General features: G+C 34.0%; 1 protein-coding gene across 2 annotated transcripts in view; it reads right to left on the bottom strand.

Annotated features, from left to right (window-relative positions):
* The window catches only part of LOC126890767 (probable pseudouridine-5'-phosphatase), a 48,207-nt gene that overhangs the window by 11,070 nt on the left and 21,519 nt on the right, over positions 1–15,618 (bottom strand). For both annotated transcript variants that reach the window (XM_050659949.1, XM_050659950.1), the window contains exon 3: positions 5,663–5,867. In XM_050659949.1, the coding sequence (XP_050515906.1) occupies positions 5,663–5,867 (205 nt within the window). The remainder of the gene's footprint in view (positions 1–5,662; positions 5,868–15,618) is intronic.

Consider the following 15,618-nt stretch of genomic DNA (forward strand, 5'->3'; position numbering starts at 1 on the left):
GTTCCTTTCGAGAATTCTTCTTTTAATATTTGGAAAGCTTTCTCTTGTTCTTCTTTCCAATTCCATTTAACACCTTTTTTTAGTAATTTTATCAATGGAATCTCCTTCTGGCTCAAATCAGGAATTAGTTTTTTGAAATAGTTGATCGTACCAAGAAAACCTCTCAATGTTTTTAAATTCGTTGGCCTTGGGTATTCATCTATGAGTTTTATCCGGTCCTCGGCTAAAACTGTTTTTGTTTCCAATTTAAAACCCAAATATGTCACTTCTTTTTGAAAAAATTGACATTTTTCAATATTCAATTTTAATCCGGCCTTGTCCAGCTCTTCTAATATAATTTTTATGTGTTTTGAATGACTCGATTTATCTGGTGAAAAGATTAGTAAGTCGTCAATGTAGTGTACTATAAAATCTTCATACCTGTTTAATATTGTATGCAGAGCTCTTACCAGTGCTGCACAAGCACTTTGTAACCCAAAAGGTAACACTTTAAATTGGTACACAATACCATCGATCGAAAAAGCGGTGTAGTTTCTACATTTTTCTGCTAAAGGTATCAACCAAAAACTATGTTTTAAGTCAAATTTAGAAAAAATATGTGATCCTGTAATTCTCCCAAAAATAGCCTCGATGTTGAGAGGTGATTCATATTGAGATACCGTGTGTTGATTTATATTCCGGGCATCCAAACATAGCCTCAATTCTCCACTACTTTTTTTAACAATCACGATTGGGTTGATATACGGAGAGTCACATCTCTCTATGATTTGATTCTCTAACATTTTATTGATTTCTCCTTTCACCTCCTGTCGGTACTTATATGGGATGGGGTAAGTTTTCGATCGAAAATTTCCTAAGTCTTTCACCTCAAATGAATGTTCATACTTTTTGGCTACTCTGTTTTCTTCATTTATTAAATTTTCATACTCCCTCAATATTTCACGCAGTTCCTTCTCCTTTTCTTCTCCACATATCAATTTTATTTCTTTCTCCTCCGATTCTTTACACATGTTTATTGTGTATTCTGCCTCCTCCATTTTGCATACTTCTTCTTCAAATACCACAGTTTCCGTGGTATCTTTTTCGCCCTCTTTTTCTACTCTGATCTCTTTTTCTTCTGGGCTCATCTCTTTTTTCGAGGAATCCCAATCTTCATTTTCTTGTGTCAATCTTTCTTCTTCTTTTTCTTCTGCTGGGCTCATCTCTTCTTTTGAGGAATCCCAAGCTTCATTTTCATTTGTCAATCTTTGTTCTTCTTTTTCTTCTTCTGGGCTCATCTCTTTTTTCGAGGAATCCCGATCTTCATTGTTTTTACTTATCTTCTCCTGCTTCTTCCTGTTTCTTCTTTTTTTGTCCTTGCTTAATTGCCAAATTCATTTCCACCGTTTGTTTTTTGTCTGCATTATCCTTTTTTCGTTTCTCATGTTCCTTGTCCATTTCCAGAATGTTAGGTTCTTCTTCTTTTCCATCTGTGATTTTCATCGTGTTATTTTTGAAATCTATCACCACATGTTTTTTTGACAATTCATCCACTCCTACGATCATATCATGCATCATGTTTGGCATTATAACACATTGTAGTGCATAAAATTTCTTCCCCAATCGAACCCTTATTCGTATTCCTTCATTTATTGTTGCCAAAGTCCGTTTATTTGCGCCCACTAAATTTACCCTGGGAATTTTGTAAATCAAATTCGTCAAATCAACCTCTTCTATTACTTTCCTGTTAATCAAAGTAATTTCTGAACCAGTATCAATCATAATTTTAATCGGTTTCTCATTTATAAAACCATCTACCAATTTTAAATTAGATCCACTTCCTTTATCATTATTTCCTGCTAATTTAATAAATTCCTTCGGGTGACAAAAAATTCCTGTTTGCTCTTTTGTTTTTAGTGAGCGCTTTCGTGAAAAGACGCTTGCTGTTCTTTTTCGCTTCTTCTTCCGTCGCTTTGTCTCTCATCCTCATATTCATATATTTACGTGTTGTTTACCGCTCTTCTGTTTTCTCTTTGTCTGTCGGACCCGTATCGGTTTCCACGATTTTCCTGTTGATTCCTTCTATTATCATTTCTGTCCTCTTGATTTGTGCGGGTGTTATTTCTATTCTGGTTTTCTCGATATCTGTCTTCGTTCCATTGCCGATTTCTTTGTTCATAGTTTCCTCTTCCGTTGTCTCTATTTTCGTTTTCTCTTCTTGTATAATCTCTCCGAAAGTTCTGTCTTCTATCTCTATAGTCTCGATTTTCGCGTTGTCTATAATTATCTTGCGATCTTCTTATTTCTCTTTCTCTCATTTTTGCTTCTCGTATTTGTAAGAATTGGCACAAACTGTCGATATCTTTGTAGTTTTGTAAAGTTATGTGATCTTCTAAGGTATCTTCAAAATGTCTGGCTATCAGTTCTACTAGCTGTTCGGACGAATAATTGTACTGTAGATGTTTTGCATTGTTGTATAATTGTAATGCATATGTTTTCTCTGAAATACCCATTCTATCATGGTACCTCCCATTTTGCAATTCCTTGTTTATTTCTAGCTGTTGTATTTTTCCCCAGAAATAGCTCAAGAACTTTTGTTCGAATTTATGCCAATTGTCAAATTCTTCTTCTTTGCTATCGAACCATAAACTTGCCTCATCTTTAAGATGGTTCCTTATCGTTTCTTTGGCTGTCTCGAAGTTACCGATGTGTCGTATTTTCTTTTTTAAATTGTTTATGAAAATTACTGGGTGTAATTTTTTTACATCCCCGCCAAATCTTATTTTCACTTCCTCTGTACTATGGATAATCGTTTCCCTTCTTTCTCCGGAATTTTATTGTTTTCTGATATCATCAATTAGTTTTTCATTATTTCGGCATCTTTCTTCTATTTCTTTCTTGTCTTCTTGTAAAGCATTTTCAAATTTGTTTTCCAAATTTTCTAGTTCCTTTTTCTGGCAATTTGTTAACTCCTCCATTTTATTTTGAATTTTCATTTCTTGTTCTTTCATGTGGTCCTTCATTCTCATTTCTTGTTCTTGCATGTGATCTTTAATTTTCATTTCTTGCTGTTCTATCTCGTTTTTCATTGTTGTCAAACATCCTTTTATTTCCTTTTCATACTTTCTATGCGTTCCTCTATTTTCTTATTGTTCTCTTCTATTGCTTGTTTTGTTTCCTCCTGATTTTTATCCATTTTTTGATCCAATTTTTGTTGTGTTTCATCCATTTTTTTAGATGTTTCTTCCTGATTTTTATCCATTGTCCTTTTTGCTTCATCCATTGCTTGTTTTGTTTCTCTTTGATTGTCATCCAGTTTTTGTGACTGGAGTTGCATCAGTTGTAATAGTTTATCTATTCCTGAAATTCCTGTTGTTCTGATGCCATGATTGTTGTTTCGAAAATGTCTTCTTGTTCTATATGTTCTTCTTGTTCGAAATGTTCTTCTTGTTTTTTGTTTTCTTTGCTTTTGCTTCTGGTTGTTATCGACATGTAGTTAAAATTTATCCCCGCCTAATATGAAATTCGAAAATACCTTGTATGCTGTCGAGACGAAAATTTTTCTCTCCCCAAATATAATCAATTTATCCCACAAATTTTTAAATATTTCAAAATTCAAATCAATCAAAAATAAAATAAATATGTAAAATTGTACCTAGATAAAAAAATTAAGTCAAACAAATATTTCAAAAATTTTAAATATATCAACTTTTTCCGACGGGCAAATAAATTTTCCTTCACCTGTTTTCCGTTTCCTATTCCCTTCAAATTCACAACCAGGGATACTTTAAATCCTAACGTTGGCTCGCCATGTTGTTATGATCTGCTTCTTATTAATTTTATATTAATTATCATTTATTTGATTAATTATTTAATTGTCGCAAATCATACATAAAAATTGAATAAAAAATCTCAGGGTGCCTTTTTATACTATTAAAAAAAATCCAAATTATCTCACGTTATACTTATCTTCTCTCGTGGGTTCAGTATCTCTTAGTTGATCCTAATCGGGATAAAATAGGGAAAAGAAATAAAGCAAAATATTAAAATAAAAATACAGAATTGTCTTTTATTTATCAAAATCAATACTCTGAAATCTATCGAATCTAAAAACCTGTGGACACAGATGTCCGAATGAAATTTTCACTACTTAAATTTATTATAGTAAAAAAAAAACAATTTATCGGTTTGTTCCCGATGACTTTGGTAGAACAAACTAAACAAAACAAATTTATGTATTCGCAAGATTACCTATATTTACTATTTACTTTTTGAAATATTGGAATTTTAATTCATATGCTTTTTACTCAAAAATTTAGTTTCCGAACATAAAAATCTCTTTCACATAAATTGACTGACCTTTTGCTTCACTCACTCTGATGTCTTCTCGTGAGCCAAAACAGCTCTCCCTCGTTGACTATGTTAAAGGCTACTCATCAAAGCCCTCTCCTTTGTCCAGCTTCAAAACTATCAGCATACCAGCACCAATTCTCCAACAAGCCGGGCCTTCTTTTGACACGTACTCGATTCAAACAAAACTCCAAAGATTCTCTGCTCTCCTTCTCACAATAATACAGAATCAAAGAGGTATTTCGTCTCAATTTGATCTGTCTCTCGTTCCACTTTTCAACACTATTCTCCACTATCAAACAGCCACTGGTATCTGCTAACTATCTATCCACTAAACACGTCAAACCGCTCCTCATCGATGCCAAAAACATAATGACTTCTCTTTCAAACTCTCTCAATCATCCAATCCATTTTCCCCTTCCACATTGCCAAGAATCAAAAACATCGGCTTTTCCATTCGACAAACAAAACAGTCACCCTCAAAATTATTCCGATCATCCTAATTACTTTCTGAGAACTATACAATATTTACTCGTGTTGAAACAAAGATACTAAAATTCCAAATTTCTTTTAAATTATCAATTTCTAGAAATTGATAATTACCTCTACCCTAAACAATCTTTTTCCATTTTAAATCTAAATACATCGTTATTTTCACTTTAATTATTCACAAAAGTCTTTAATGGTTCATCGGAAAGCTCATTAAAAGAGAAATCTACTTACATCCAAACTAAATTCTAATAAATTTTAAAACAGCTCAATATACAGGGTGTATCAAATTTATGTGCCCGCGTTATTTAAAAAAAATTTAATTTAATTTTTATTTTGCTTTTGATTGATAAAATGCAAACACAATAATACATTGTAAATTATGATTCGGGGTACTCCTAGTAGCATTTAACGTATCTTGGTTTGTTTATTTCTACTGCATCTTGATTGTAAATTTAGTATAGTGCATCTTTATTGTGATTGTAGTATAGGTACGCGATTCTATAATAATTAAACAATTTGAAGAAGATACACAGTGAATCACTTTATGCAAAATGGGAATATCTCATGTTTTCGCCGAAAACAGTGACAGTTCATTTTAACAGATATACCCTTCAAAGCAGAATTGGATTATCTTGACAAAAGCGTTTTCAAAATACATTTAGGCACAATTTTTAAAAATAGCTTGACGCTGTAAGATATCTCAACTCGAGTATTATAAATTTAGGCAATACATTGATTAATTTTACACTTTTCCATTAAGGATAAGGGCGCCCACCAATATTATTCGCGGATATTTTTGAAATTATTTTTTGTTCTCAAGTATAATAAACGTAAGACTTACCTAGAAGCACAAACTAAAAATATGTCAGGTGCTGGCTTTCCTGATTTCACTTCAGGATCACTACCTCCACAAACGATATGATTAAATAACGAGAAAAAGTCTTTGTGCTTTCCCGTTTTAAGATTGAAACTTTCTTGTGAGGATGATGTTGCTACTGCAATTGGAATATTTTTCGAATGAAGATGTTTCACTAATGTGATGGCACCTAAAATAACGATGAATTAGCATTAGAAAGTGCTAAAATATATTTAAATTCCTACAACGAAATCAGTGTCTGACAATATCAGTTGACGTTATACTTTTGTAAAAATGGTATATCCGTAAAATAAATAAATATGTTTTGTATGCTATTGGTCTAAATGAATATATTGACAAAACGATGCATTTAAAATAATGATTCATTAGGAAATGCTGAAATATATTAAAATCAAGCACGTACTTAAGTTCCTACAAGGAATGCACTCTGAAGGCATGTATCCACTATGTTCGCACTCCTGCAACTGCTCCACATAGACAAAGTTAATACATTCGTGGTCCCGAACCGTGTAACGATACGAGCTCCGCCTCGGCGCTCCAATCGGTGGCGGTTTATATGTAGAGGAGCGCATGCCGTATCCATTGGAGCATTTGCAGGGAGCGCGGAGCGCAAAAGGTTCGCTGACCTAGTGAATACATTCCTTGAGGATATATTTTGTGTACTATTGGTCTAAATGAATGTATTAAGAGCATACAGTAGCGATCAACAGGTAGCAACAAACACGGTCCAAGATTGCTGCTGAATCCAAGATTGAATATTTTGTCGAGATATTTGGCACACATATTCGTAATATAATAAAGAACAGAGTCCAATTTGAGAAATGTGTTAGTATGTGTAAATTACTCTAAAACTAAATAAAATAGCAAAAAACAACCTGTACCGCCATTAACACTTTCGCTGCTGCCTTCTTTGATACGGAGTAGCCAGGTGCGGCATTTTTTTTCTAAAAAATTTTAATTTTTTGGGCTTTATAATTGCTTTAGTACTAAGCCGAAGCTCAAATATAGGGAGTTTAGTTGTTTTTTATCAATGCCACGCATACGTGTCGGGCTCGCCTAGGCATAATTTTTTTGCCAAGTGCTGACTGACACGCATGCGTGTCAATATATTTTTTACTACTTTAAAAGATTATTGAAGACAATTTTAATAAAACTCAGTAAAACCAATTAGAATACAACTGTTTCAATACATTCGCACTGCTCGAATTATTTGAACGTGTGTCCGACTTGACCTCGCTAATTTGTATTCCCTACTCTAGTATGCCCGATTGCCGTCTCATTGGGAAATTCTGAATACTCGTCCGATACGTCTAAAGGTGGAAAATAATAAATATAATATAAATTTATAGGTTTTTATCGCTAAATTTCCCACCTCCACTAGTTTCATTTCTTTATATCTCACAACTTAATATATTTTCCATATTTTGCCGGTTATTAGCGCGCTCATCACTGTATAACCACCATAAATCGACTACACTGTTCGGACAAAAACAGGTTAAAGTCCAAGAAGACAGAGAACCACACCATAGAACCAGAGATATATTATTATATAAGCTTGTTCAATTGAAACACATCTTTGGTTAGGTTAGCCTTGGAAAATGTTAAACTCATTGCTCCTAGGTTCTTAGGGGCAGTGGTCGTAAACAGGAAGAAACTAGTTAGAAAAACAACTAAATGATTGTATCAACAGTCATAACGTGTTTGTAACTTCAAAGGGCTGTAACTTCTTTATGTGCACATTTATACTAAGATAAGTTAGGTTCAATCGAAGTATTTTTGGTCCCAGGATATGTGATTTCATTTATGACCTGCATTTTTGTTCATCCTGTATAGTAATAATTATTTGTAGATATGTTGAATCGATAAATTTTTTCTGTATCAAAGAAACGTTCCAATTGAGCAAGCCTAGTACATATCATTAAAATCAAAGAACAATATCGTTTGTTTTCTCCGAATAAAAAACACAAATTGTTTTACTATGTCTTTCTTTATACGCCTTTGCCTTGCTTAAGCTTAAAATCAAAAACATAATCTATCTATTATAATGTTAATTTAAAAATACTACATTGGTAATTAAACATTGGATAGACATATTGGTAGAGAAAGAGAAGGAATAGAAAGAGTTCATGAAGGTTTTGGGATATGAATAAGAATTTTTTTTTTTATTTTACAAAATAGTCGCATCAACCTCGGAGGTTATTAGCGACATATACATATACATAAGGTAATTTATTTACAAATGTTAGATTTTGTTAAATACATTGATATCTTTAAGGAATTTTACCAAGTGTTCAATTTTACAATTTTCTCCTAAGATTTCACTTGTTGATCCGATGATGTGGTTGTTCTGTCTCTGCAACTGGTATTTTGGACACTCTGCAAGTACATGCTTAACACTTAGTGGGATATTACAGTTTTCACATAAAGTGGGATTAGTGTGACCAATTGTGTGTCCGTGGGTAAGTCGGGTATGTCCTAGACGAAGGCGAGTAACAATGACATGGTGAGTTCTGTTGTGAATTTGAGATTTCCACGGTTTTACAAACGTTTTCACTTCGCGAAGTTTTGAAGTTGAACTGTCCCACTGGTTTTGCCACATATTTTTGACTTTCACTTTAATAAATGATTTTAAATCATTAAGAACTACATCTCTCACTTCACTCGCGGTTTCACTGTCTCTGGCTTGTTGGGCTGTCCGATCCGCCGCTTCATTTCCTTGGAGGCCAATGTGTGAAGGAACCCATAGGAATTGTACAATATGGTTATTGTTTTGAATGGTAGCTAGTTCTTTTTTAATTAGGAGAGCAATTGGATGCTTCGTGTACAGTTGGTTAATGGTATGGATGGAACTGAGGGAATCGGTAATTATAAGAGCATTGGATATATTACTGGAGTTAATATGAACGAGAGATTGATAGATGGCGTATAGCTCGCCAGTATGTATACAGCTTAAGGATGGTAGTTTATACTCAAGTGTACTATTTGGAGTAATGACAGCTGCCCCAACTCCAGTAGATGTTTTAGAAGCGTCTGTATATATATGATAGGATTTAGAAAATTTTGTTAGTTTGTTGATGAAAGTATTTTTTATTAAAGAGTGTGGAGTATCGTTCTTTCTAAAGATATTTAAGGATGTATCGGATTGAGGAATGCTTAATGTCCAAGGAGGAGGAATTTCTATGAAGTTGGAATAGGTATTTGGTATCGGAATTTGTAAAGTCCTAAGGGTTTGCCTAACTCTTTCGTAGAATGGCGGTCTCATGTTCCTATTTTCAGTATATAGGTTTTTAAAACGATCAGTGAATATGTTATTTCTAGATGGATTGTTTGGATTAGAATTAGCAGCAAATGCGTATGTAAGAGTTAAGTGCATCCTTCTATATTCAAGTGATGGCTCTCCAGTTTCTGCTCGTAAACTTTCTATTGGGCTGGTCCGAAATGCTCCTGTAGCTATTCTTAATGCCGTATTTTGGATTACGTCAAGGTGGTGTAATAAGGATTCTTTCGCAGATGCATATACTATGGAACCGTAATCTATTTTAGATCTAATTAGGGTTTTATAAATATGGATTAGGCAGTTATAGTCAGCTCCATAGTTTTTATTAGAGAGAGTTTTCATAAGATTAATTCCATTTTGGCATGTTTTTTTTATTTGTAGAATGTGTTTTTTCCATGTGAGTTTCGTATCAAAAATCATCCCTAAAAACCTAATGTCATCGGCATAATTCAGGATTTGGTTACATAATTTTAGTTGCGGTTTATTCGGATCACGTTTCTTTGAAAATAACAGACACTTCGATTTGCTGAGTGAAAACTGAAATCCTGTTTTCTTCGACCAGTTTTCGAGTTCATGAAGTGAGGTTTGTAAGTGACGCTGTAGTGATGAGATGTTTTTTCCTGAAGATACTAATACCAGATCATCCGCATATAATCTGCCATGAACTAAGCTGGAGTTTGATGCTATAATATTATTAATGGCAATTAAAAATAACGTTGCGCTTATTACAGACCCCTGAGGGGTGCCATTTGCTTGAAGTCTTATTGAAGATGTGCAGTGATTGACTCTTACTTGAAAATTGCGTTGTTTAAGGAAATTTGAAATGAAATTAATGATATTACCTCTAATATTCCAAGTGTGTAATGATCTGATAATATTGTAACGCCATGCTGTGTCAAATGCTTTTGTAATGTCTATGAATACTGCAATAGTTTCCTGTTTGTTTGCGAAAGATTCAAGAATTTCAGATTCTAAATCAATGAGGTTATCAGTAGTAGTTCGATTTTGTCGAAATCCACTTTGCTCGTTAACCAGGAGGTGATTTTCTTCTAATATCCATAGCAATCTTTTATTAACTATTTTTTCCATGACTTTGCACATTACATTGGTGAGAGAGATGGGTCTATATGAGGAAATTTTAGTTCGTGCATTGTTAGGTTTGAGAATAGGTATAATTATTGAATCACTCCAGGAGGTTGGAAAGACATTATTTAACCATATTCGATTGAAAATTTTTAGAAGAGTACACTTTGCATTGTCTGGCAGTTTTTCCAAGAATACTAAAGGTATATTATCGGGTCCAGGAGCAGAGTTTTTTGTAGTATTAAGGGCAAAGTTAAGTTCATCTAAGGTTAAAGGGATATTGAAGGAACTGTTATCTCTATCTTCACAATCGAGCTGTTGTTTTTCTGTGATGATTTTGTGTTGTATAAACTCTTCGGAATAGTTGCTATTGCTGGAGTTTTTTTCGAAGTATGTAGCAAAAGCATCAGCTATTTCATTAGGTTTTGTTATTATGTTAGTATTATGAGTAATAAAAGGCACTTGGTAAAATTTGTTTTTTCCTGATATTTTACGAATATTGGCCCAGACTGTAGATAAAGGTGTTGTACTGTTTATATTTGAGACAAATTTCCTCCAGTTGGTTTTTCGAGCATTTTTTGTTATATATCGAGCATGTGCTCTCTGTTTTTTGTATTCGGTTATGTTAGTTGTGTTACTATGTTTTTTCATTCTATTAAAAGATGCTTTATATTGCTTGATTGCATTTTGACATTCCGTATTCCACCATGGTAGAGGTCTGTGTTTCCTTAATATTTTAGTTTTTCCTATATGTGTTTCTGCCGCGTATGTAATAATATTCGTAAAAATGTTGAGAGTTTCATTTATATCAGTGTTTTCAAAACTAGATTCTTGTGATTCTATGCCTGTTTCTACGGCATCAGCATACTTGTACCAATTAGCGTTTTTCAGGTTCCATTTTCGGACTGGTTGGTATTCAGAGATATTGTCATCAGAAAATACAGACATTTTTATTGGGTAATGGTCGCTCCCATACAAAAAGGGTAGGGGATCCCAATTAAGAGCAGTTGAAAGAGTTGGGTCACAAATCGATAGATCGATTGCCGATGTTGTACCAGTATGTACATTAAATCTGGTTGGTCTTCCATCATTGAGAATGTTTAAATTTTCTTCAGTTAACAAGTCTTCGATTAGTCTGCCTTTGATATTAAAATTTGTTGAGCCCCACATTGGGTTGTGACTATTGAAATCTCCTACTATTAGTCTGGGCATAGGTATTTGTGAAATGAGTGCTTTTAAGTCGGTTAAGGTGATAAGTGTGTTTGGGGGAGTATAGATGCAACATATATTAATGCATTGGGAAGCTTTAACTGAGACGGCTACAGCTTCGATGTCTGTTTTTAGTGGAATCGTTTGTGCTTCAAGAGTATTTTTAACATAAATGGCCACTCCACCACTTGCTTTTTCCTGGTTGTTTCTATTTTTATAAAATGTTGAAAAATTTTTAAATGTGTGGCAATATTGGTCTTTGAAATTCGTTTCTTGGAGACAAATGATAGCGGGGGTAATATCATTAATTAAAAGTTTTAGCATTTCATAATGGGTATAAAACCCATTTATATTCCATTGTAATAAATTGAATGTTATAGTGATAATTATTGAATGTTCAGCTCCTGGGATAATTCAGTCGATGTATCCGTGTCAGGTTCTTCATCCTCGTAGTTGTCTTTTGTGAGCTGTCTCGTAATTTTTTTGTTAAGCTTTGTACATTTCAATTTTAATGAGCGTTCGGATGTATATGAATGAATTTTGGTTATGAGTTTTTTAAATCCTAGAATGTCTACTGTATATTTATTTATAACGCTGATAACATCTTTTGTTCCATGAGCGTTCTCAAATAAATCAACTGTTTCCTCAAAAGTTAATATTTGCTTTTCGGAATTGAATAATTCTTTAATTGGTTGCATTAGCGTTTCTAATGGTATTGTTGATATTTTTGTTTTTATTCTTTTTTGTTTCTGAGTTGGCTTTGAAAATACATCGTCACTAGCTGATGTCTCAATCGGGGGTGATATTGCTTCAGATACAGTTCGTTTGGAGGATGATTTAGATGTATTTTCTTCGTTGGATACGCTAAATTCTTTTGGTGCTGGATTCTCTTTATTTTCATTAACCGAGCAAGAATTATTGCTTAGACTGGAAGATGAAGGCTGGTTAGTTATGACTATGTGAGGTGAGGGGGCTGATGAGGTGGATATATTTGGTTTGGATATCACTGGCATTGTATTATCTGTAGTTGATGTATCAAGAGGTGTTAGGTTGGTTGTAGATAATATTTTTGTTAGTGGCGTTGAATTATTTGATATGTTTGTAGAAGTGCATGTTGTTGAAGGTGTAATAGCAGTCGTTTCTGTTGAAGTTACTGTACTAGGTTCGTTTCTGTTTGAAAGTGTAGCAGTTGGGACAGCTGTTTCTGAGTGATTTACATTTACTGAGCAACTACTGGAAATATGGCCATGTTGTTTGCAAATGAAACATAAGTTGTCTAATGTCAAAAAAATTCGATTTGTAGTATCTTCATGAGTTATTAAAATGGTATCGGGAATTGGACCTGTGGGTGGAGATACGTAAATATGTCGACGGAAACTGAGTACATGTTTGTATTCAGGATTGTTGGTTCCTATTCGCAAAAATGACATTGATGAAGTTGGTTTTAGCCCTAGGAGCAGTAGTTCGTTTTCTATTACCTTATGCGGGATAGTGGGAGAAACATTGGATATTAGGAGTCTTTCACTTGGAGTAATTAGTCTACGGACTTGAATTTGTGTATTGTTTACAGTGATGAAACCTCTACTGTTTGAAAAAAATTCATCTACGACTTGTTTGGTTGAGAAATAGATACAGATACGATTGTTGGTGATTCTTGATGAAAAAATAATGTGTTTTGGACTAACTAAAGCTCCTACCGTTAACAAGTATTCTTCTAATTTAACATCGTTGAGAGAATTAAAAACTACTGCTTGTAGCTTGGATGGATAGATTGTTTCTTTTTGTCTACTAGCTGCAGCAGAGTAAGATAAAGGTTTTTGTGATGTGGATTGCGATAATGATTCATCGCTATTATTAGTGACGTCGAATTCCATTTCTCAACACCATTTGATTTTCCTAAGTACGGACCTGTTCCGCTTCGGATTTTGGTAATTGTCTTTAAAGACAAAAAATTAGTGTCGATCAATGACTGGTGTTGTTTATTGACGGTTTTATAAAATTCTTTGGTTATGAAATACTTATTAATAGAAAAATATGTACTCACAGAAAATGTTTTTCTATACACACTTAACTAACACTATTATACTTGATGTTAACGTAGTGTAAGAATACTATCATGAATAAGAAATGATAAAGGAAATAGTGTGATCGACTTTGTAGTGGCATGGAACTTGTCTGTAGTTAATACATTCTTTATGAATTTATGAAGACAGACGACCAGCACGTTACCTATAGTAGCGAAGGAAGGAAAAGTCAGATAGATTTTGTGCTGTATAGAAAAAGCCAGTTAAAAGAGATTACCAACTGTAAAGAGATAAAGGGTGAGTGTTTAGCTAGTGAACACCGACCGGTGATAGTGCATATTGATATAAAGGTGAGAAGGAAATAAAAGCAAGTAGGACACCAGAAAGTAAAGTGGTGGAAGTTAAAGGATAAGGATTCGACAAGAAGGTCTAAGAATAGAGTGCTGGAAGAGATTTGGGAAAAAGATTCAGTCAATGACTAGAGACAAAGAAACTTGGTGGTGGAATGATGAAGTGCAACAGAAGGTTAGACAGAAGAAAAGCTAGAAAAACGTATAACAGGTCTAAAAAAGAGGAAGATACAGAGATATACAAGATAGCCATAAAGAAAGATCGTCTACACAGCCGTATGGAGACTTCAAAAGACCCGAGGGAATGAAAATGTTATATAGGCATATACTGAAAAGAAAAATATACGAGAGTGTGGTGAGACCTGCATTGGTTTACAACGGTGAAGTGTGACCTGCAAAGAAGATTCAGGAAAAAATATTTAAGAACAAATGTAATGATTTGGTCGTGTTAGACGTAGAAATGAAAAATATGTGGGAGTGTGGGAGAAAGGATATAGCTGTTAGACATTAATGGAAAGAGAGGTAGGGAAAAACGAGGAGAAGATGGAGTGATTCTGCTGAAGTATTCTAGAATTATACCGGAGAGAGGAGTGCATATGGAATATTAGAAGTGAACAATATTATAAAGATATAATAAAGCGGAAAAAAGCTATGAAGCTATTCGTTTTGGAACGGAAATAGAAACCCTGACTAGAAATTGGAAAAATTAAGAGGATATAGAAATATTATGGAATATTTTTAAGGAGCTGGTGTATGCAACTGGGAGTAAAGTATGTGGTGTAACGAAAGGAAGATATCTGAAAAGTACAGCTTCGTGGAATAATGACATAAAATTGGAAGTTTCGAAGAAGAAAAAATTGTGGAAAAGTATATAAGTAATAAAAGTGAAGGTAATTATCAAGAATATAAGGAACAGAGAATAATAGTTAAAAATAAAATTAAAGAAGCTAAGAATCGTCAATGGGAAGAATTTGGAAATAAAATGGAAAGTGATAGTAAGGGTAACGCGAAGTTGCTCTATAGGACCCTAAAAAACCTAAGACAAAAGAAATCAAACGGAGTAACAGGTGTAGAGGTTAAAGATGGTAACATATTATTAAAAAATGAAGAGATTACCGAAAGATGGCGAGAACATTTTTATGGAATTATTAATGGGAGACAACAACGAAATAGAGAATGACAGGGAGGAGTACAATTTAAATGAACAACAAGATAATGATGACATAACATACGAAGAATATAGGGCAGCAATTATAAAATTAAAAAATGGCAAGGCTGCAGGACACGATAATATTAAGGCTGAGCTAATTAAATATATGGAAGGAGAAGGATTACAGTTACTATAGAAGATCATAAGGAGCTGTTGGCATACCGGATGCATACCTAGAGACTGGACTCTTGCCACTATTCTACCATTACACAAAAAAGGTGATAAACATAAGTGTTCTAACTACAGGGGAATATCATTGTTGGTAGTTGCTAGTAAAATCTACGAAATAATACTAGAGAAAAAGCTGCGAGAAAATATCGAGGCCACACTGGATGACAGCCAATGCGGCTTTAGGCCAGGGCGAGGTACAACCGATCTCATATTCACGGTGAGACAGTTATCAGAAAAAGCCCTAAAACATAACAGTAAGTTGTTTCTATGTTTTGTGGACTTGGAAAAAGCATTTGATCGGGCGCCACGTAACAAGATCTGGGAAATATTAAACCGTAGAAAGGTGAAACCGAAGTTAATCCAAGCAATAAAGAGTATATATAAATGTGCACGTAATAATGTAAGAACGAAAAATCGCTCATCTCTAGAATTCTACACAAGAACAGGTGTAAGACAAGGTGGTGTTCTGAGTCCTTTGTTATTCATCACTCTAATGGACGAAATTGCAAAAGAATGTAGGGGTAATGTAAAAAGAACTAGGGTGGGTAGGGGTGTATAAACTTCAACAAGTTCACGTGTCAGAGTTGATATATGCC

Source organism: Diabrotica virgifera, chromosome 8, assembly GCF_917563875.1.
Source record: "Diabrotica virgifera virgifera chromosome 8, PGI_DIABVI_V3a".
Lineage (NCBI taxonomy): Eukaryota > Metazoa > Arthropoda > Insecta > Coleoptera > Chrysomelidae > Diabrotica > Diabrotica virgifera.